Source organism: Aptenodytes patagonicus, chromosome 26 (assembly GCF_965638725.1).
Source record: "Aptenodytes patagonicus chromosome 26, bAptPat1.pri.cur, whole genome shotgun sequence".
Lineage (NCBI taxonomy): Eukaryota > Metazoa > Chordata > Aves > Sphenisciformes > Spheniscidae > Aptenodytes > Aptenodytes patagonicus.
The window spans coordinates 1,990,319-2,011,088 of record NC_134974.1 but is presented as its reverse complement, the minus strand read 5'-3'; the positions used below and the strand labels follow the sequence as shown (position 1 = coordinate 2,011,088).

General features: G+C 61.6%; 3 protein-coding genes across 4 annotated transcripts; all 3 read left to right on the top strand.

Moving 5' to 3' along the window:
- The first annotated feature begins 1,523 nt into the window (after window positions 1-1,523).
- Window positions 1,524-4,504, top strand: LOC143170996 (uncharacterized). Its single transcript, XM_076359711.1, has 6 exons — window positions 1,524-1,854; window positions 2,345-2,665; window positions 2,894-2,969; window positions 3,088-3,166; window positions 3,298-3,528; window positions 4,445-4,504. The coding sequence occupies exons 1-6, from the start codon at window positions 1,524-1,526 to the stop codon at window positions 4,502-4,504; spliced, it is 1,098 nt and encodes a 365-aa protein (XP_076215826.1).
- MRPS21 (mitochondrial ribosomal protein S21) lies at window positions 4,476-5,948 on the top strand. The gene is made up of 3 exons (XM_076359981.1): window positions 4,476-4,500; window positions 4,862-4,960; window positions 5,713-5,948. The coding sequence occupies exons 2-3, from the start codon at window positions 4,878-4,880 to the stop codon at window positions 5,891-5,893; spliced, it is 264 nt and encodes an 87-aa protein (XP_076216096.1). The 5' UTR covers window positions 4,476-4,500; window positions 4,862-4,877; the 3' UTR covers window positions 5,894-5,948.
- Window positions 5,949-6,235: 287 nt separating this feature from the next.
- PRPF3 (pre-mRNA processing factor 3) lies at window positions 6,236-20,467 on the top strand. 2 transcript variants are annotated; one of them, XM_076359845.1, is made up of 17 exons: window positions 6,236-6,272; window positions 6,815-6,906; window positions 8,393-8,574; window positions 9,329-9,459; window positions 12,709-12,855; window positions 13,318-13,401; window positions 13,513-13,733; window positions 14,098-14,404; window positions 15,094-15,260; window positions 16,506-16,588; window positions 17,184-17,327; window positions 17,615-17,714; window positions 18,225-18,338; window positions 18,914-19,032; window positions 19,626-19,709; window positions 19,816-19,877; window positions 20,188-20,467. In XM_076359845.1, the coding sequence occupies exons 3-17, from the start codon at window positions 8,430-8,432 to the stop codon at window positions 20,332-20,334; spliced, it is 2,055 nt and encodes a 684-aa protein (XP_076215960.1). In that variant the 5' UTR covers window positions 6,236-6,272; window positions 6,815-6,906; window positions 8,393-8,429; the 3' UTR covers window positions 20,335-20,467. The 2 variants fall into 2 exon arrangements, with proteins under 2 accessions (XP_076215960.1, XP_076215961.1); XM_076359846.1 differs by lacking the exon at window positions 6,815-6,906.
- Window positions 20,468-20,770: the final 303 nt, after the last annotated feature.

Sequence of the window (20,770 nt, the reverse complement as noted above, 5' to 3'; positions counted from 1 at the left end):
CATGGGGGGGGCATGGGGGGGCTGCACCCATCCACCTCCCTCCCATCTTAGGGGACCCCAGGCGTCCGGGGGGACCCAGGTGTCTGGGGTGGGGGGGCATGGGGGTTTGTCATTCATCCACCTCCCTCCCATTTGGGGGGACCCAGGTGTCAGGGATTGGGGGGGGGGGGCGCAGGGGGCTGCACCCATCCAACCCCCTCCCATCTCAGGGGACCCAGGTGTCGGGGTGGGGGGGGTGGGGGGGTGGCACGGGGGGTTGTCACCCATTCACCTCCTTCCCATTTGGGGGGACCCAGGTGGCCGGGGAGAGGGGCCATGAGGGGCTGCACCCAACCGTCTCCCTCCCATTTGGGGGACCCGGGTGTTTGGGGGTGGGGGGGGGGGGGCTGTCACCCATCCAACCCCCTCCTTTCCGGGGGGACCTGGGCGATGCCCCTCGGCTCTGGGGTGTGTGGGGCCATGGATTTGGGGTGAGGGGGGGGTAGAAGTGGGGGGTCCCCGGGCTGGGGTGGGGCCCCACTCACCCTCATACGCCCAGTGGGGACCTGTGAGGAGGGGAAAGCAGAGGCGTTGGGGGCCGGGGGGGGTCCTGGGGGGCCGGGGCTCAGGTGCGGCCCCCCCCCCAGCCTTTCCCCGGGGCCCCGTGGTGCTGGCGGCTGCACCCCAAAGTGGGTCCCGGTGCCGGGTATTGGGGTGAATGCCTGAAGGATTGGGGGGGGGGCACTCACCGGCGGGCAGGGGCGGGGGCCAGGCCCCCAGCAGCAGCAGCAGGGCAGGCAGCATGGCGGGGGGCGGGGGGGGGCCCCGGGTGCCGCCGGCTCGGCCTTAAATACCCACCCGGGGACGGGGGGGCCCCCCCCGGGGGGGACGGATGGAGGGGCCATCCCCGGGGCGGTCGGGGCGTGGGGACGGGGGGGCGGGGGGGGCCTTGGGAGGGGCTGGGGGGGGCTGAGGGGGGCCCCGGGGCAGACGCTGCACAAGCTCCCCTCGCCCCGCCCCCCTCTTCCAGCCCCTCCCCTTTTCCAGCCCCGCCCCCCTTGGCCAGCCCCGCCCCCTCCCTCCCCTCCCTCCCTCCCCCCCCCCCCCTCGGGGGCCGGCGGGGCCGCGGACACGCGCGCGCCCGTGGCGCCCGCCCCGCGAGCGCTCCCGGCCGCCCGCTGACGTCACACAGGCGCGTGCCCCGCCCCCCGCGCGCCCCGCCCCCACGTGGGGGCCCACGCGCCCGCCCTCCTCCATTATGTAACGGCGCCGAGGCGAGGCCGCCCCCCCCGCCATTGGCCGCGCCGGCCGTGACGCGCGGCCGGGGCCGCCGCCCATTGGCGGCTCGCGGCGGGGCGGGGCGGGGCCGGCCGGGCACGGGGCGGGGGAGGGGGCCGGGGGGGGGATCTCCTCGTGCCCCCGTCGCGCGGCAGGGGCGTGGCCCGGGACCCCCCAGCGCGGAGCCCCGCGACCCGCCGCGGCCCCCGGCCCCCCCGCCGCCCGCCAGGGGGCGCTGCCCCGCGCCGCGCCCCCCGCGTCGCCACATGGAGGGGCGTGGCCGCGGCCCCACCCTCCCGGCCAATCGGCGCAGGGCGGCCTCCGCATTGGGCAGCGCCGCCGGCGGCGCGGGCCAACGGGGGCGAGGGGGCGGGGCGGGGCTCGGAGGCTCCGCCCGCTGCCGGGGCTCGGCGGCCAATGGGCGCGCGGGGGGGCGGGGCCCAGCGGGAGGCACGTGCGGCCGCGCACGTGTCCGCGTGGGGCCGCCGCAGCCGGGCGGAACCGGCGCCGGGACGGGGACGGGGACGGGACACCGGGAGAGCGACACCGGCACCGGGACGGGGACGCCGGCACCGCCGCAGCTGCAGCCGGGAGCAGGTGGGACCCGGGGGGGCCGGGGCCGGGGCCGGGGGGTCCCGGGGCCGGGGGCGGGGGGGGTCCCGGGGCCGGGGCGGGGGGGCGGGGTGTCCCGGGGCCGGTTAGGGGGGTCCCGGGGCGGGGGGTCGTGGTCCTGGGCGGAGGAACGCGGGACCAGATGGGGGGTGCCGGTGCCGGGGGGTCCTGAGGCTGGGGGGGGGGGGGGGGGTCCCGGTGCCGGGGGGGGGTCCCCGCCTCGGGTGGGGCTCCCGGTACCGGGTGGGGGGGTCCCGGTGCCGGGTGCGGGGAAGGGTCCCGGTGCCGGGTGGGTACCTGCACACCCCCCACCCCCCCCCCCACCCCCTGCGCCCGGGGGTGCCGGACCTGCCGCCCCGGGAGCGGAGGTGCCACCGGGGGGGGGGGGGGCGGCCACCCCCGCGGGGGAACGCGGCCGTTTCTCTCTTCCCATTTTTTCCCCAATTTCCCCCACTTTTTCCCTCTTTTTCTCCAGGCGGCCTCGGCCAGGCGGCACCGCGGGAGCTGAACCCAGGGAGAGGCTCCTCCGGGGGGGCCCCCCCGCCATGGAGCCCCCCGCCCGCGCCTGCTCCTGCGGCTCCCCGGCCTCCAGCCCGGGGGGACCCCTCCGACAGCGAAGCCGAGGCGGGCGGCAACCCCCCGGACCCCCCCAAACCCGAACGGAGCCGCAAAAGGCCGGGGCGACCGGACCGAACGCCCCCCGAATTGCCCCCTCGCCCCGCGGGGGAAGCGGCCCCGGAAAGGGGATGGGGGGACTCGCCTCCCAGCGACGGCGACCGACCTCTTTGCCCAAAAAGTGAGTTTTTGGCAGTAAAATGGAGGAGCACCCCCCAAAGCCCGGGGCGGGGGGGGGGGGAGCAGCGCTCAGCCCCCCAAAATGCCTGGCTCTGCCTCGGTTTCCCCACCTGAAACGGGGAGGGGAGGGGGGAGGGGGAGGTGAAGCAAGGTAGGGGGGAGGACAGACGACACCCCCTCCCCAGTTTGGATCCGGCCACCATCCTCCTCCTCCTCCTCTTCCTCGCAGTGCCGGGAGCTGCGGGGCTTCATCCGGCCGCTGGCGGAGCTGCTGGAGGGGCTGAAGCGGGGGCGATACGACAGAGGTGGGTGCCCGCCGCCTCTCCCCCACCCCCCCGCACCCCCTTTCCCCTCCCCTGCCCCCTCCCCCGCACCCCCCCCCCCCCCCCAAGGAGGATTCACAGGTTTTGGGGTTCCCCCCAGGGCTGAGCAGCTTCCAGCAGAGCGTGGCCATGGACCGCATCCAGCGGATCATCGGGGTCCTGCAGAAGCCCGAAATGGGGTGAGCGTCCCCCCAAAAGTCACTGGGGTGAGGGGGGGGGGGAGAGAGCAAAGGGACCCCCCCGCCACGGGGTGCCCCCGTCCCCTGGCAGCAGGGTGACGGGTGCTCTCTGTCCCCCCCCCCCCCCCCAGCGCCCGGTACCTGGGGACGCTGCTGCAGGTCGAGGGGATGCTGAGGGTCTGGTTCCCCCACGTCGCCCCCAAACCCGCGCAGGATCCAGCCTCCACCTCCGCCCTCCTCCTCCGCCGCCGCCCCCCCGCCGGCCCCCCCAGGGCCCCCCGCCGCCGCCACCTGCCTGGGGACACCCCCTCCTCCGGCCCCGCCGGGACGTTGGGGACATCGCGTCGGGGGGGGCGCCCCAGGTGCCACCGCCCTGCCCAGACCGGGACCCCCGCGTCCCCCCCGGCGCCGGATGCGTGACACACCCCCCCCAGCTGGGGGGGGGGGGGGGGGGGGCGGCCTCTCCTGGTTTTCTTGGGGTTTTGCCTTTTTTGATGGTTTTTGGGGTTTTATAAAAAAATAATTGTGGACAGTGAGACCTGCGGGTGGGGCCGTCCTGGGGGGGGGGGGGCGGCCCCCTGAGACACCCCCCTGCCCCCCCCAAGGGATCCCCAAAACCCCGGGATGGGGGCGTGTGCCTTCGCCAGAGCAGAGCCCCCTCCCCGGGGGGGGGGGGGGGGGAAGGTCGTGCCTTGGTGCACCGCGGGGACGGGGGGACACCAGACACGGGGCGGGGGGCTGGGCCCCCCCCCGCCGGGCTGGTGCCTTCCCCCCCCCCCCCCCCCGCGTGGCGTTTTTGGGGGGCTGGGGCGGCGCGTCGTCATCGTCGTCGTGGTGTGTGGGCCCCCCCCCCCAAAGTGGGGCCGCCCCACGGCTCGGCCCTGCTGGAAGCAATAAATGCCGCGGGAGCGGCCGGGGCCACCCGGTGCCGGTGTCCTCTGTCCCCTGGGGGGGTCGGGGGGGGGGGGGGGGGTCGGAGCCGCCCCACCCTGTGCCTGGTGCCACCCCTGTCCCCCCTGCTGTGGGGCTGGGCCCGGGGGGGGGGGCCGGGCCGGGCCCGGTGCCCCCCAGCCTGGCCCCACATGTCTCCCTGGGGGGCTGGTGCCCCCCAAGAGGCCCCACACCTCCCCCCGGCCCCGCCCTCTGACCCCGTGACCCGCACCCCGAGCCTTGACCTCTGCCCTGCATCCCAGGCCCCGCCCCCCAGACCCCGCCCCCTTGATCCCGGCGTCTCTAAGCCCCGCCCCCGCAGCCCTGACCCCTCCCTCCCGCCCCAAGTCCCGCCCCCTCCCCGCCGTGCCGGCAGCGACTTCCGGTTCCGGGGCGCTGGGGCGGTGAGCGGAGCGACCGCGGCTCCTTCGGGGGGGGGGGGGGGGGGAGTGTCCCCGCCGCGACCGCGACGTGTGCGACACCGGGACCGGGGGCTCTGCTGGGGCCTCCGGGGGCGGGGCCGGGCCCTTCCGTGAAGGGGGGGGGGGGGCTTTACCGGGCCCGGCTGTGAAGGGGGGGGGGGCTTTACCGGGCCGGTGAGGGGGGGAAGGGCCCTGGGGGTCCCCCCGTGGGGCGGGGGGCGGCCCTGCCGTGTTCGGGCGGGTGGGAAGAGCCGGCCCCACCGGGGGTGCGGGACTCGGGGGGGGGGGGGCCGTCCCGTCCCGTCCCGTCCCGTCCCGTCCCGTCACATCCCACCCGTCGCAGAGCGGCGGCCGCCGCCATGGCGAACCACCTCCGGTTCCTGGGCCGCACCGTCATGGTCCAGAACGGTAACGTGGAGGCGGCCTACAGCGCTCTCAACAGGTGAGGGGGCGGCGGGGGGAACCCCGGGGGCCGGCGGGGGGGGGGGACCCCGGGGGCCGGGCAAGGGCCCGACCGCGGTGGGGCGGCTCTGGGGCTCGGGAGGGTCCCGTTAAACGTCGGCGCTTGGGGAGGTAACGCTGGCGTTAATTAAACCGGGTGTAATTAGTTACCGGCCGGGGTGTGTCTGTCCTGTCCCGTCCCCCCCCGCCCTTAAAACCCCCCGGTGGTGCATCCGCGGGGGCTTCCCGTCCCGTTTCACCCCGCGATCCGGGCTCGGAACGTCCGTTCTGAGGGGCTGAGCGGCCGGCGACGGCTCCTGGAGGGAAGAGGAGGAAGAGACGCCGTCGTCCCGCCGCGCCCCTGCCACGCCCCTGCCACGCCCGCCTTCGTTCGTCACGCCTTAACGAAGCTCCGGGGCCGAGCTCGTTCCTCCCCTCGGCCTGCCGCGGGGGACGGGGAAAACGAGCCCCCCAGGGTGGCGGGGGGGGGGGGGGGGGGAGCGTGGCACCCCCGTGGCACGGTGTCCCCACGACACGGTGTCCCCACGGCACGGCTGCGGCTGAGCTTGGCGCGTGCCGAGTTGCACCCGGCGTTTGCTGAGGTGGTGGTGGGGGGTCGTTCCCTCCGACCTCCCGCGCCCCAGCACCTTTTGTGCCTTATTTTGGGATAAACCCCCCCCCCGAAAATTCATCGGGGGGTGGGGTGGGGGCACGTCTCACCTCTCTCCTTCCCTCTCCCCCTCCCCTCCCCAGGATCCTCTCGCACGACGGCCTGGTGGAGGTGGTGCGGCGGCGGCGCTACTACGAGAAGCCGTGCCGGCGGCGGCAGCGCCTGGCCTACGAGGCCTGCCGGCGGGTCTACAACGCCGAGATGGGGCGGAAGATCGGCTTCCTGGCGCGGGGCAGCCGGCAGGACCCCTGGCCGGGCTGCTAGGGGGGGGGTGTGGGGGGGGGGAGCCACCCCGCCTCAATAAAGGCCCCTCCCCTTAGTCGCGTTATTAATTTGGTTTTAATTAATGGCGGCTGATGAGGCGGGGGTCGAACCCCGTCGCTGCCCGCGGACACGTGGCGGCGGTTCCCGCGCTGGCCGCGCGCGGGAAAACTGAGGGGCGGGGGGGGGAGGGGGCGGGGCGTTCTCCAGCCACGTGGGGGTGGGCGGTGCTGCCGGGGCCCGCCCTCCTCCTTCCCGGCACCCCCCGCGCGAGCGGGCGCGCAGGCGCCGCGCGGCCGTTTCCGCTTCCGCCCCGACGTGCCGTCGCCGTCAGGGCCGCCGCCGACCGGGCCGGGGCCGCGCCCGCGCCCCGCCCGCTCCGGTGAGGGAAAGGGGGGAGGGGAGGGGGCCGCGGAGAGGGATGGAGGGGGCCGCCGCCGGGCGGGAGAGGACGCGGATGAGGGGGCCACCGGGGAGGCCGCGCCTGAGGAGGCGGCCCCGGGGCCGGGCGCCGGCCCCAACCGGCGCGGAGCCCTTCGCCGCCGTCCCTCCGCGCTGAGGCGGCACCGAGGGGTCCCGGTCGCAGCTCCGGGGCCGGAAGGGAGCGGGGGGGGGGTGTGGGGGGGTTGGCCGGCGTGGGCAGCGCGGGATCCGCCGGCTCGGCCGGAGCCGCCGCCTCCGGTAGCGGTGGGAAGCCGGGGCCGTGCGGGAGGCGACCGGGTTCCGCGGGTACCGGCTGCGGGGGCCGCCGGGGGATCTCCGGCACCGAGTTCGAGCGGTTCGGTGGCGACCGGGCGTGCGTAGCCGCGTCCCCGCCGTGCGACCCCTGGTGTGGCCTCCTCGGGGCCGGGGCCGGAGCCCCGGCGGGAATTCTGCCTTCGGGCGGGCGAGTTTTTCTCGGTGAAGCTGAACTCTTGTTTTCAGTCCCTGAAGGAAGCAGTTTCTCCAGCCGACGGCGCCGCGGGAGCTACCGGCTTCTGGTCCTCACCGTTCTGGGAAGTATCGTAGCGAGGACGGTTAGTGCCCGTATATACGTTTAAAATCTCACGCCGGCGTCATTTTCCCCACCGGCTTCCTCGTTGCCGCCCCGTGCGCGCCCAGGAGTCCCCCCGCGGTCCGAGGGTGTTCGAGGACGCCGACGGAGGCCTTCCCCCGCGGAGGCGGTACGGCGCCTTCGCTCTCCCGGTATCCCGAGTGAAACGCCGTTAAACCTGCCGCGCTCCTCTGTCCGTCCCCATCGGCTCGCAGGAGTCGTGGAGTTGAGAAGGAGCGCTAATTATATCAGTTCCGTGGCCGACAGCGTACGTGCGCGAAGCTCTTGATGCGTCGCTGTAGCAATTAATCGTTTCCGCTTGTCTTGAACCTCCGGCTTCGTCCCGAAGTAGAACTTAACGGGTGAAATTCGGTAATAACATTCTTGCGGGCTCTGCTTGACGCTGCTTTTTAATACGTCTCCGTATTTTACGTCTCCGCTGTAAAAAGCGGGCGGCCGCGGAGGTTTTTCGGGCTTTATGGCAGCCAAGAGGTAAGAGCTCTCCAGGGGGAGCGCGGGGCCTCCCCCCCCCCCCCCGCCCCGTCGCCGCTTTGAACCCGTAGATTTATTTCTCTCGGCTGCCGTTCGCAGACCCCCGAATCAAGAAATACTTCGTGGGAACTAACGCCCGGGCTCTTAATTCCCGGTTTTAGGAACGATAACGGCAGTTGATGGGATTTCTGTTAAAATAGACCCACGTTAACGTCAAGGCTCCGCAAGCCTTTCCGTGCGGGGAGGAGATGCCGAGGTCAAACGTACTCCCTTAAGAAGATTTTCTCCTCTTTCCAGATAAAGGAGACTTGGTTTCCAAATCAGATTAGAGCCCGGGCGCCTAATTAAACGTTATTGCATCTGCGGCCTGTGACTGACAGCGCGAGAACCTCTAACGATTAATTGCGAGGAACGTTTGACTTGGAAAAACCTGTAATTTCGGGTTCGCCAACGGCGGCCGCTGGTTTAAGCAGCGAACGCGGAGGCGGCTGGGCACGTGCCGAACTTTTAAATAGGGGTGAAGCGGAGCGTGTTCAAAGTAGCTTGTGAACCTCACGGGAAAGAGACTAATTAGGGGTGAGCGGGTGCGGGTGAGGTTCTGATCTGGAAGGACCGGCGGGAGCGCGGTGCTCGCCGCGTCTCCTTCCGTCGTCCGCGAGGGAAGGCTGGTGGGACGGAGGAGGTTCGGGGCTTTCCCTGCGGAGCGATCTGCAAGCGCGATTTCCCTTCGCGGAGCCCGATGCTGCATCTTGTCTGGGTGGGGGGTCCTGGGCTCCTCGCTGCTGAGGCCCTTCCTCCGCGCGTGGCTCGTCTCATTTTAGCTTGTGTTTTAAAAATCAGGGGGCGAAAGTCATCTCCGAGAGCTTTCACCACTTCGAAGCTTTCTCGCGAAGGAGAAAAGCGCGGCGCTGAAGCAATGGTAACCTGGCGCTTTATTTGACTGGCCTGTGGTTTTCCCCGTCCGTCGTCTTTTACAGGTACAAGCAAGAGAATTCAGTTCAGCTCCTGGCAAAGATGTCGCTCTCCAAAAGGGAATTGGATGAGCTGAAACCATGGATCGAGAAGACGGTGAAGCGAGTCCTGGGGTTCTCGGAACCCACCGTGGTCACCGCAGCGCTGAACTGCGTCGGGAAGGGCATGGACAAAAAGAAAGCCGCCGGTACGTCCCGCGGGCTCCAACCCTGACCCTGCGGCCGCTCGTAGAGGCGGTCAGACCCCTTGACGGAGAAAAGAGGTGCACGCAAAGCATCAAATAGCTTTGAAATAGCCTCAAATCAGGTTTAAACTCGCTCCCTCTATTCCCGGAAGACCGACCGAACGCTGGGCTGCGTGGCAGGTCGTGGTTTCGTTGCCGCCGGCGGCTGGCAGCGGCTGGGTGGCGGGGCGAACGCCGTCCTTGCAGGTGTGAAATCTGGTTTGTGTTGAGGTAGTTTTCCGCCCCCCCAAACCTGGAAGCCTTCGAGCGTACGCGGGGGTGATTCTGACTCAGCCTCGATGAGGCAGAGGTGAGTACCTGCAGACCCACGCAGACAGGTGAGAGGCGATCGGAAGCCTTGGAATATGTTACGAAAACCGAGGAAGCGAAAATGAATCGAAGGCCTCTTTTTCTAAAGGAATTGAAAACGATAATTTTAACCCCTGGCTTTGGTTTTTTTAACCATTAGAGCCCTCATTTTTTTCTAGTCGAGGCCTGGGCTGCCTAAATCCTTCAGAGTTTAAAGCTCCCGACAACAGGATCCGCACATCCCAGAGGCCTCCGGAGCCCGGGTCGCAGGCCCCGCTGCATTAGCAGGGTTGAATCCACCTTTAAATAAGTGTTTTGCAGCTTTGCAGAAGCCTCTGCGAATTCTCCGCTCTCCTCCTCGTCTCAAGCAGTGAATTCTGCCGTTCACGCAACTCCTTCTCTTTTCCAGACCACCTCAAGCCCTTTCTTGACGATTCCACCCTGCGGTTTGTGGACAAGCTCTTTGAAGCGGTGGAGGAAGGCCGAAGCTCCAGGCACTCCAAATCCAACAGTGACCGGAACCGGAAGCGAGAGCTGAAGGTGATTATTGATTATTGATTACTTTTTTTTTAATTATTATTTTTATTTTTATTTTTTAAATTTTCCTGTGTTTTGGTGGCCGTGGAGGCAGCACCGGTACTCTGCCACACTTTCCTCTTCCAGAGAGGTACATCTCGTAATGCTTTAAAGTTCAAGAGAAAAGACCCTTCTCCATGATGAAGTGTGTGAGCCTTTACCTTTCGGTTCTTTTCACCGTCGGACGAGGCAGCGCCACGCTGTCCTCGGTGGCGGCCGAGGTGGAAGCTTGGGCTTTTGGTTTCTTTAACGATCTCTGCCAGGCTCGTGCGGCGGAGTAACTTCACGGGGCTCCATCTCTCCGTTTCCTTTCGTACTCTTTACCCTTGCCTCGGCAGTGCCGCGTTTTCGCTGGGAGCCTGGGGTAGGTGCTCCCAGCTCCCAGCAGCTTCCCGTTGCTCTTCCTTGCCCAGACGCACCGTGTTTCGCTCTGCCGGCCAGCTCTCCCCGGCAGCAAGTGAGTGGGGCTCTGTGGTGGGTGATCTGGTGGGTTTTCATTCTCTTTTTTTTTTTTTTCCCCACCCGGAATCGACAGAGGGTGGTTTTTTGACAAGCCCCGTCGTAGCACGAGGTTAATTACAGCAGGGATTTAATAGCTCTCTGGTGTTTCTCCCATCTAACGTTTGGGATGGTGGAAGTCTCACGCATCCAAACCTGTTTTCGCCTCCTTTCTTCTCTTGAAGACTTTACTCGCCATCTTCTGGAATTGCATTTTTTCCATCACTCGCATACCGAGTTTAAAAGGGGCTACGCTCCAAGCTGCTCCCCGCTTACAAAGTAACTTTCCTTTCACTTTTCCTGAGGTTCCTGTTTTATGGCAATCCGTGTTTCTCTGTGACGGTTCTAGTCGGCACTTAACCTCAGTTAGCTAGAATAAGCCCCTTCAGGATTGGGATCTCTTCAGGTGTGTTGTGTCACTCCCTGTTTTCTGTCAGAAACTTGCTTTTTCTCCCGCTTTCTGGCTGAGGCGTTATCTGGCGCCGGAGAAGGGTCTCCTCCAGGTCCCGGGTACGTTCACCGGTTAGGGGACGGTGCGTTAAAACAGCTTCCATCCTGCAGAGCTGGTAGAGCCCGAGGAGCGGCAGCGCAACCCAGTTTGACTCATCTGGAGAGGTTTGGGTTCGCACGTGCCAGCCCCCTGAGAGCGGCGGTAGCTTAAAAGGACTTCAGTCTTCTGCAGGTCACGACAGTCTTTCTTGGTCACGACAGAGGTGCCAATAAGCATCTTTCGAGTATTTTCGTGCTGCGGTTCCGCTTTAATTTGGGTATTGGGCTGGCACAGCCGCACACTGTGCCGAGCCGCCACAGAGCCGTTAGAAAGCGAGGTTTCGGCTAGGCTGGTGGATCCCAGCGGCTCCCCTCCACCCTCTTGCTTTTGGCCTCTTGGGGAGGCGGCGGAGAGATAGGGACGTCGTCAATCCCATCGCCGCTTGGCGCTTCGCGGTGGCAGGATTGCAGGCTGCAGCCTGGCGGGGTGACTCTTGCAGCCCCGTGGCACAGCGAACGCGTGTGGAATCCCGCCTTTCTTCACAAGTTGAATTCAGATCGCGCCCACCTTCGGGCCGTCTTGTCCTCTCGTCTTCCTCGTGGCCGTGGCCGGTGCGCTGCGGGACAGGGGGAGGGGAGGGAGCAGCAGGCTGTTGCAGAAGGGATCTCGTGCTGGCAGAGCGGAGCAGGGATGGGGCTGGGTGCGGAGTAGGCGATTCTTCTCCAGTGAAGCGTCCGCTGGGGTGTCTCGCGTGACCGCTGACGGTGTTCTCGGCTTCCCAGCTAACCCGAAAGCAGGGCTGGGAAGCCACGGAGTAGACCTATCCCTCTTCTCTTGGCTCCTGGCGTGGGGACGGGCGTCCCGCCTGCCGAATCGTCAAGGCCTCTCTCCGAAACTACCTTTCTTGGAGGTCCTCCGTCAAGATCTAGATCTGTCCCGACCCTGCTGTAACACAGGATGGTCTAGTGAGGTTGTCGGGTCACGGTCATACTTCCAGACTGACTTTCCGCCCCCCCTCCCCGACCCCAGCGCAGGTTTTGGAGTTGAATTTGTACTTGCGCGCTTAGATCTTGTAGCAACGAGCAGCGGATTAATTCAGAATGCTACTTACTGGTCACGTTAGCCGTCTTCAGCGTGCTGCCTGGCCTGCCTTCTCTCTCCTTGGTTAACTCTTGTGGGGTAGGTCGTTGCTTGGGAAGTTTCAGGAACTAAAACATAATGGGTTTACACACTTTATACTATGGGCAAGTCCTTTCTCTTGAACTTGTAGGTTTTCCAAGAAGTACCTGTGTCTGGATGAGGAAGTGTCCTTGTAGAATATGAACCGTTATAGTGAAGAAGGGATTGCAACTAACGCTTACGACCGGTGTGTATATTTTCTTTTCGAATAACACCTTGACACACACACTACAGTAACACAGTCGCATGGACAAATCCAGTTTACCGTACACAAAACAGGCACTGACTAGATGAAGTCCGTGGCCGCAGTCTCGCGAGCTGGGGCGTGCTTGAACAGAGCTCCGCGTAAAGCACGCCTCGCCTTTTGTTTTGTGACCCTCACGCTGCATGCGAGTCCATCAGTGCGGTCGTTGCTCCGCCTGCTCTCCGAGCTGCGCTTCTCCGGAGCGGCTCAGTTTGAGCAGCAGCGTCTTTGGATCCGAGCTGGAATCGGCTGGGTCGGAGCGTGAGGGAATGCCGCAGGTGTCCCGTCCCACCCCCGGGTCTGGGGCTGCATCCTCCTTTTGGGGAGGACATGGCAGGACGGCGCAGCTGCCTTCACCAAACCCTCTGAAGCTGGCGGAAGACGTGGAAACCATTTTAGCCCAGTCAGGTCAGCTTGTGGGCAGGCTTTTTCCATCTCTCCAGGTAGTCGAGCGAGACCTTAGATCTCCTCAGTGCCAAAAAAACCTTTGACTGCCTGAGAGAACGATGGTGGCTTTTACACAGGCACGTCCCTGTGATGTCTCCTGTCCTTCAAGCTCTTGGATGGTTCATCACTGATGCTTCTCTGGTGGGGGACCGGGGCACAGGCTTCATTCACGCGGGATTACCAGTAGGTTAGGCTGCGAGTGCCGCCCTGGAAACTCTGAACCACAGTGCAGTGCTGACCGTACAGTGCCGGATCTGAGCTGCGTGGCGGCTTCTCGTCTTAAAACAGTGGCCGTGAGGAGAGGAGAACTCTTTGTTTTTAACCACCGTTTTCTCCTCCTCTCCTTCTACGTTAGGATGTGTTTGGTGATGACTCTGAGGTATCCAAGGAATCTTCCGGCGTCAAGAAGCGGCGCATACCGCGATTCGAGGAGGTTGAGGATGAGCCTGAGGTCATTCCAGGCCCGCCGTCGGAGAGCCCTGGGATGCTGACCAAGCTACAGGTCAGTCTAACTAGGCTGAGCTCTGCCCCAGAACGGAGCTGCCCGTGCCTGAGATCTTGAATCCCAGCATGGCTTAGTGTTTTATAATTCATATCGCAAGCTGAGCAAGCAAACGGCACGTTGCTTTTGACTGTCCTTTGTCTGCTGCAATCGTTGCCTGTGTTCCCTTCACAAGGCTCGCTGCCGCTTGTGCGTTAGGCTAACGATACTGTGAAGCCTTCGAGGGAGGAAAGTTTAGATGTTCTCTTCGCATAAGCTGGAGTAAATGGTCTCGGTAGAGAGTGCCTCCACTGTTAGATTCCTTCTCTACAGCTGGAGGCTGTTGATTAGAGCAGTTTGGTACGATTCTGTTCTCGCTACGCTGGCTTGCATGCATTTGCGGCTGTAAAAGGGTGCTGAGGACCCCTTCTCTCCTCCTGATAAGAGGGAAGAAAAACGCGCTCTCCGATTTTCTTTCCGCAGATCAAACAGATGATGGAGGCAGCCACCCGGCAGATTGAAGAGAGGAAAAAGCAGCTGAGTTTTATCAGTCCTCCAACACCACAGGTACCTACCGGAAGCAACAGGCAAATCCCGTGGTCCCCGTTTTCAGCTGCGACATGTTGGCCTAGGTGTGCTGGAACAGGCACGTAACGAAACTTCCTTCTGTGTCAACAGCCAAAAATTTCTTCTTCGTCCCAATCGGAACGTCTCCCCATCGGCAACACGATCCAGCCCTCCCAGGCAGCGACGTTCATGAACGATGCCATTGAGAAGGCCAGGAAAGCTGCGGAGCTGCAGGCCCGAATCCAAGCTCAGCTGGCCTTGAAACCAGGGCTCATCGGCAACGCCAACATGGTGGGGCTGGCCAACCTGCACGCGATGGGGATCGCGCCGCCGTGAGTACCTGCCGTTTGCTGTGTAATCCTGACGAGCGTAACGCCAGAATGCCGACGGAGGGTCTTGACCAAAGGTTTCTCCAGCGCCGTTGGGTTCCCTCGCAGTGGCCTTAACGGCTGCTGAAGGAACAAATTTGATATTAAAGAGGTGAAACGGAGATTACTCATTCCTTGGGTAAGACTCCCAACTCCTGCACGTGAGATTTGAGTCCTTTCTGGCGGCACAGATGAGATTTAACGTTACGAGGAGGCCTTTCGCAAGTTGGGGGCCGGTTTGGTGCTTACCGTGGAAATAAGGCTCATGTTTCCTTTGAATTAATGCTGTACTCGCGTTTTAATGCAATGTATCTTGCCTTGCCGCCAGGAAAGTGGAGCTGAAGGATCAGACAAAGCCTACGCCACTGATCTTGGATGAGCAAGGCCGAACTGTTGATGCGACTGGTAAAGAGATTGAGTTGACTCACCGCATGCCAACCCTAAAAGCAAACATCAGAGCTGTGAAGAGAGAGCAGTTCAAACAACAGCTTAAAGAAAAGCCCTCGGAAGATATGGAGTCGAACACTTACTTTGACCCCCGGGTCTCCATAACCCCAGCCCAGCGTCAGAAACGCACCTTTAAGTTCCATGAAAAAGGCAAATTTGAGAAAATTGCCCAGAGGTTGCGAACGAAGGTATTTGAGGTCTTGCCATGCTAACTGACAGCACGGAAGTGAGGGTTCGGTTCGGGATGGGAGTCGATTCTCCTCTCCTGGGATGTGAAGGGATGCTGTGTTGGCTTTGACTAAGAAGCTTTTCAGGAAAGTCACCTGAAACTTTTCTGTCAACCCTGTTCTTGTTGGAAAGGCCGGCATCCAAATTAGACCGTGTGTGTGGAAAAGCGTTTTCTTGTAGCTGTCTTCACTTGGTGAAAGACAAAATCTAGTTCTTTGACAAAAGATGGAAAATTTCCACAGAGAATAGATCATTTTCTGGCCGAGTGTTCTTTCCACAGAAGTGATCACCCTAGAGGTGGAGGCTTAAAGGAATCTTGGTAAAACGCCCAAGTTCTTGGGGAGAAGGGGGGAGAGAACAGCTTCGTGAGACAGAAAAGTCCAGGGACACGATGCCTGGGGAGACATTCCTTTGGGATCGTTCCGTGCCCCTAGAAGGCTCAGTAATAAGACCAGATTTTTGACAGGTTTGTGAGCTTCCGCAAAAGCACTCCACCGTCACGTGCTGTGGGGTTTCTTCTGCGGTCTGCTTCAGACAGTTTAAACAAAAATCCCCCAAAATCGGCAGGTGCATACATACTGTGCTTTTCCTGAAGGTTGTGCTATTTTGGAATGACCTTTATGTGCCATTTTCCCCTCCTTGTTCTCAGGCTCAGCTAGAAAAACTGCAGGCAGAGATCTCGCAGGCTGCCAGGAAGACGGGGATACACACTTCCACCAAGTTGGCTCTTATTACCCCAAAGAAGGAGCTGAAAGAGGGGGAGATCCCGGAGATAGAGTGGTGGGACTCCTACATCATCCCCAACGGCCTTGACTTGTAAGTAGTTTACTTGCCGGGTTTCGATCGTTCTGCTGCAGGAGGAAGCTCGGGGAGCTTCTCGGGGGCGACATGGTGGTCTGTTGAGCTCTTGGGTAAATCGGGCCGGACGTTAGCTGCTTGAGCTGTTGAATTCTAGGAGTAGGGAAGTGATCGTGCCCCTGTACTCAGCCCTGGTGAGGCCGCACCTCGAATACTGTGTTCAGTTTTGGGCCCCTCACTACAAGAAGGACGTTGAGGTGCTGGAGCGTGTCCAGAGAAGGGCAACGAGGCTGGTGAGGGGTCTGGAGAACAAGTCTGATGAGGAGCGGCTGAGGGAACTGGGGTTGTTTAGCCTGGAGAAAAGGAGGCTGAGGGGAGACCTCATCGCTCTCTACAACCACCTGACAGGAGGTTGTAGCGAGGTGGGGTCGGTCTCTTCTCCCAAGTAACAAGCGACAGGACGAGAGAAAACGGCCTCAAGTTGCGCCAGGGGAGGTTTAGATTGGATGTGAGGAAAAATGTCTTTATGAAAGAGTGGTGAAACATTGGAAGAGGCTGCCCAGGGAAGTGGTGGAGTCCCCATCCCTGGAGGTATTTAAAAGACGAGTAGATGAGGCGCTTAGGGACATGGTTTAGTGGGCATGGGGGTGTTGGGTCGACGGTTGGACTCGATGATCTTAGAGGTCTTTTCCAACCTCAATGATTCTATGATTCTGTGATTCTATAATTCCACCTCCCTCGCCTCCGAGATCCAGGTGGGCGCTAGGTTTGCTCCCAAAGTCTCTCTTGGGGCTGGTGGTGGGCAGCTGCCCTTCGCCCTTGTTGGAGGCAGCGTTCCTCCAGCGACTGAGGTGGCGACTGCCGTGGAGTTAGAGGGATGGTGTTTTTTTTGGCCCAAAGCTGGTGGTGCGTTTTGGTGGTTTGGTTTTGGGTTGTTTTTTTTTTTCTTTCCCAAGCGTGAGTGAGTGTTCTGTACAAGTCTCATTCACGGCAGAGTTGTGGGAAGCCTGCCTCCTAACCGTGAAACGTGGGTGGAGATTCCACTGGGGGACACCTCTACGCGTTAATACTATGTCACTGCGCATCTCCTTCAGCACGTCAAGCTCTTTGGGTGGGGATTTGTGCGTGTCACGTACCCGCCATGGCTGACCCGAGGGAAGTGTCGGGGTTTGGTTTTTTTTTTTTTTTCATGGGTTGTGTTTAAGGGAACGCAGGAATTCAGGCTGGGAGGTTTGCAATGATGCCCAACTCTCTCCTTTCTAGAAAAGGTGGAACGTCTTCAAAGAGAGACGAGTACTTCGGGATCACAAACCTCGTGGAGCACCCAGCGCAGCTCAACCCGCCAGGTACTGCCCCGGTTTTGGTCGACTTTGCTGTTAAACTAGACACAAAATGCTCCGAGCGGCTGGCGGTCGGTGGGGTGAACCGGCGTGCGGGTCCCCCACTTGTAGCACTGCAGCCCGGTGTCTCTTGTCCCTGGAGGAGAAGAAATTGCGTAAAGATAAGTGTGAAAGCTCTGCAAAGATAGCTGAAATTGGGAGGGAGAACCTCTGCCCTGTTTTTGGAAACTTGATATAAAACCTGTAGCGGTTACCAGTAGCTTGCTTACCCATCGATGGCCTGCCCCGTGCTCGCTGGGGTCGCAGTGCAGACACGAGCTCCTCATCTCCGGCAGGTTGCTTTTGACCTTCTTGACCTGAGGAAGGGACATAAAATAACCACAGAGCTTTTTCCTTTTCAGTAAAATCAAAAAACAGCCAAAACCCGTTTTCCTGGTTGCGTGTTTTGGTGCAAGCGGCCTGCAGGGCTGCAGAGGTCGGGTTTGTCGATGAAGTGTGGATATAACGGAGCGCGGCGCGGGGGTAACGGTTGCAGGCAGCGTTTTCTCTTGCTTCTTCAAAAGCGGATTTGTGTTTTATCTTGCCTCGTTTCTCTTCCCAGTGGACAGTGACACACCAGTGACCCTGGGTGTTTATTTAACCAAGAAAGAGCAGAAGAAATTACGGCGACAGACTCGGAGAGAAGCCCAGAAGGAGCTGCAAGAGAAAGTCAGGCTGGGCCTGATGCCACCGCCAGAGCCCAAAGGTAAATGACGGCTACGGCAGGCAGGCTGCGAGCAGAGCTCCGAGCTAACGCGGGCCCTTAGCCGTCAAACCGGCGGTCCGGGCCAAGCGTGGACGTGGTTGGGAACGCTGCAGGCAGCACAACCTCTCTACGGGATCGCGCGGAGCTGTGTATCAGGGCGCGTGTGCGTACCCGTACAGTCGGTTTACGAGCCCGCAAGCGTGCCCGGTGTCTCTTGTGCTTTACCACTGCGGCAAGCCGGTGTCCGACGGGAGCCTCTCACAGCTCCTCTCCCGTTTCCCTTGCAGTAAGAATTTCAAACTTGATGCGAGTGCTGGGGACGGAAGCTGTTCAGGACCCAACAAAAGTCGAAGCTCACGTTAGAGCGCAGATGGCGAAGAGGCAGAAGTAGGTGGCACGTTGTACCTTTTTTTGGTCGTTTTTAGATGGATTTAGTGCTGGTGCTGCATTTGTTCGTAGAGAACGCAATCCTTGACCTGAGGCAGCAAAGCAGAAGCAGTGTGATTTTCTGCGTGTTGCTCTTGTAGCCTATTTCAGCTGCCTTGAATGACCCCCACACACCCCAAGGCCTGGGGGGAGCTGAGTCTCGGTGATCAGCTCTTGCCACGGGAGAGTGGCCTCGTGCCCTGTATTTAACGAGTTTCTTACCACGATGATGATCGCCGTCGCAGTTGTTACTAATGAATGTTTTCAGGGGAGAGACGGAGGATTAATTGGGACTGGTGACTGGATGAAAAAAAAGCCCACGTGCTTTTAATTCAGGCAGGTGCGGGCAGAAATCCGGGCAGGAGTTGCAGCTGCTCTGTGCTTAGGAAGAGAAGGATCTGTTTCGATGCCGTGACGGGTGCGCCGTAGGCTGCATTCGGCTTATTGCTGCGTCTCTCTCTTTGCACCCAGAGCTCATGAAGAAGCAAACGCTGCGAGAAAGCTCACAGCGGAACAGCGAAAAGCGAAGAAGGTTAAAAAGCTGAAAGAAGACGTTTCGCAGGGAGTTCACATAGCTGTGTACAGGTGAGCGCTTGGGCTGGGCGCTCCGGGCGGGTGGTTCACCGTACGTCTCTTTCTAAATAAACCTGACAAACGCCCTGTAGAAACGTGCCGATAGAGAGGAGCAGCCTTCAGCAGCAGGACTGTGCACCCGCTCGTCGGGTTTCCGTCGGGCATTAAAGAATCCCGGCCTGTAGCAGTTACGCTGTCCCAAAAGGCATGTCCGTCAGCTCTGTCCTTAACTCATCCTGTTACAGCCGAGCGCTAAAAAACACGTGTCGGGTTTGGAGCGTTTCAGCTGGGATTGAAGTTTCTGTTGAGGAGAGCCGTTTCCTAGCTGCCAGAGCTAACCTGGTACATTGATGTCCAGAAATCGGGAAACTTTCAAGATCTAAACGAAATGAGAATGGGAAGGGACGGACGCAGCCTCTCTGAGCAGTCCGATAACAGACGCCCGTCATTTCGAGGTGTGGGTAAAGCCCCGGAGGAGGAAATGCTGGACCCAGTCGAGGCAGAGCAGGGAGCTCTTACGGCTGATGATAATAGTTCTGTTTTTCCGCAAACGTTTGGGGTTTTTTGTTGTTTTTTTTTATCCTAAGGGTCAGAAACTTGAGCAATCCAGCAAAAAAATTCAAAATCGAGGCGAACGCTGGCCAGCTGTACTTAACAGGCGTGGTGGTTTTACACAAAGATGTCAACGTGGTCGTGGTAGAAGGAGGTGAGGACTTCCGAGGCAGGCTTTTGGTCACAGCGTAGTGTTCAAAAGCTTGCCTCTGGCAAAAATTACCGTGAAAATTGTTGACTGAGGGTTACGGAAGGACGAGGGAGTAAGGAGGCTGTTTGAAACTCCCTTAATTACGGCTCTGATGGGGTTAGCGCTGACTGCAGAGTGCACTGTAATCCAGTTAGAAAACCCAGCGCGTTGGATGTTGAAGAGAAAAACACTCGATCTGAATCCTCGATGCTCTGAGTGGATGCTTAGAGCGAGGAGAGCCTCAGCTCTCGGTCTGGCGCGGTTCCTCACGGTTTGCACGGTTCTAAGTAATTCTGCGAGGTGTTGAAGAGCCTGTTTGGCAGCGGGGAATCCCGAGGTGGCGGAGAGCTGTGCCAAAGGATGCGGGAAAGGCTTTTAGCCACCCCGGGGGTGTTCGTGCTGGATGAGCCTGGCTGCGCTTTACTTGCCGTGCCTGGTCGGCTGGGTGCGCTGGGAAGTGTTTGTGGGCGTTGTCTGGCTTCTGCTGCTTTTTAGAACCTCCTAAAAGCTGAAGGTTAAAGGACTTCTTGTGAACGTTGGGTCTCGATTCTCCCCAGGCCCGAAAGCACAGAAGAAATTCAAACGTCTTATGCTTCATCGAATAAAATGGGACGAGCAAACATCGAACACAAAGGGAGAGGGTAAGTGTAAAACCGCCTGCGGAGGGGTGGCGAAGCGGCTCTTCCTCTGCCTTCGGGACTAAAATTAGCTTTATTGGTTGAGTTTGTTTTGGGGTTTTTTTTCCAGATGATGATGAGTCTGACGAGGAGTCCGTTAAGAAAACAAACAAATGCTCTCTGGTTTGGGAGGTGAGTCGCGGGCGTAGTTCAAGACGGGGGGCTTAGGCTGGAGGGAGGCGAGCCCCGTCTGACGGCGGCTGAGGCAGAAGCGACGCGCTGAGGCTTTGGGTCGGACGCCAACCTGCTGCTCTGACTCTTGCCGTAGTGTTTCTGGAGCTGCAGCAGGACTGGGAGCGTCTCCCCCGCACAGCGCTCCCCCTAGTCACCCATCAGCCTGAGAAAATGTTTATTCCCGGGTTCCCCGAGTCACTCGGGAGCCGTGTCTCCCGTGACTTTCCCCCGGAGATGGGTCGGAAAAACGTCCCTTTTCTCCTCCCAGGGCACAGCGAAGGACCGCAGCTTCGGCGAAATGAAATTTAAGCAGTGCCCCACGGAGAACATGGCACGGGAGCACTTTAAGAAGCACGGTGCGGAGCACTACTGGGACCTGGCCCTCAGCGAGTCCGTGCTGGAGTCCACAGACTGAGGTGAGGGGGCTGCCGCCGCCCCCCTCCTCACACCGCAGCCCCCCCTTTGCCTCCCCGCCGGATCTCGGACGGCCCCCTCCTCCCCTTGCTCCTCCTCAGCACACCGATTAAAGACATATTTTTTAAAACAAATCACCGTTACGCTTGTTTTCGGGACAAAGGGGGGGGCGGGAGGGTGACGGTGGAAGCTGCCTGCCCCTGGGGTTTTGCCTGCGCTGTCTGTGGAAAGAAGGGCTGTTAAGGGTGTCTTTGAGGGAACCGGGGGGGGGGGGGGGCGCAGGCTGCCCTTGGGGGTCTGGCGGGGGTAGCAGCCGCCTCCCCCTCCTTTATTTACACCGGAAACTGTTGGGTTTTTTGTTTGTTTGTTTTTAAAAAGCCGAAGCTCTTTTCCAGCCCCGGGGTTGCGACCAGACCCGACGCCCCCATCACGGCCGG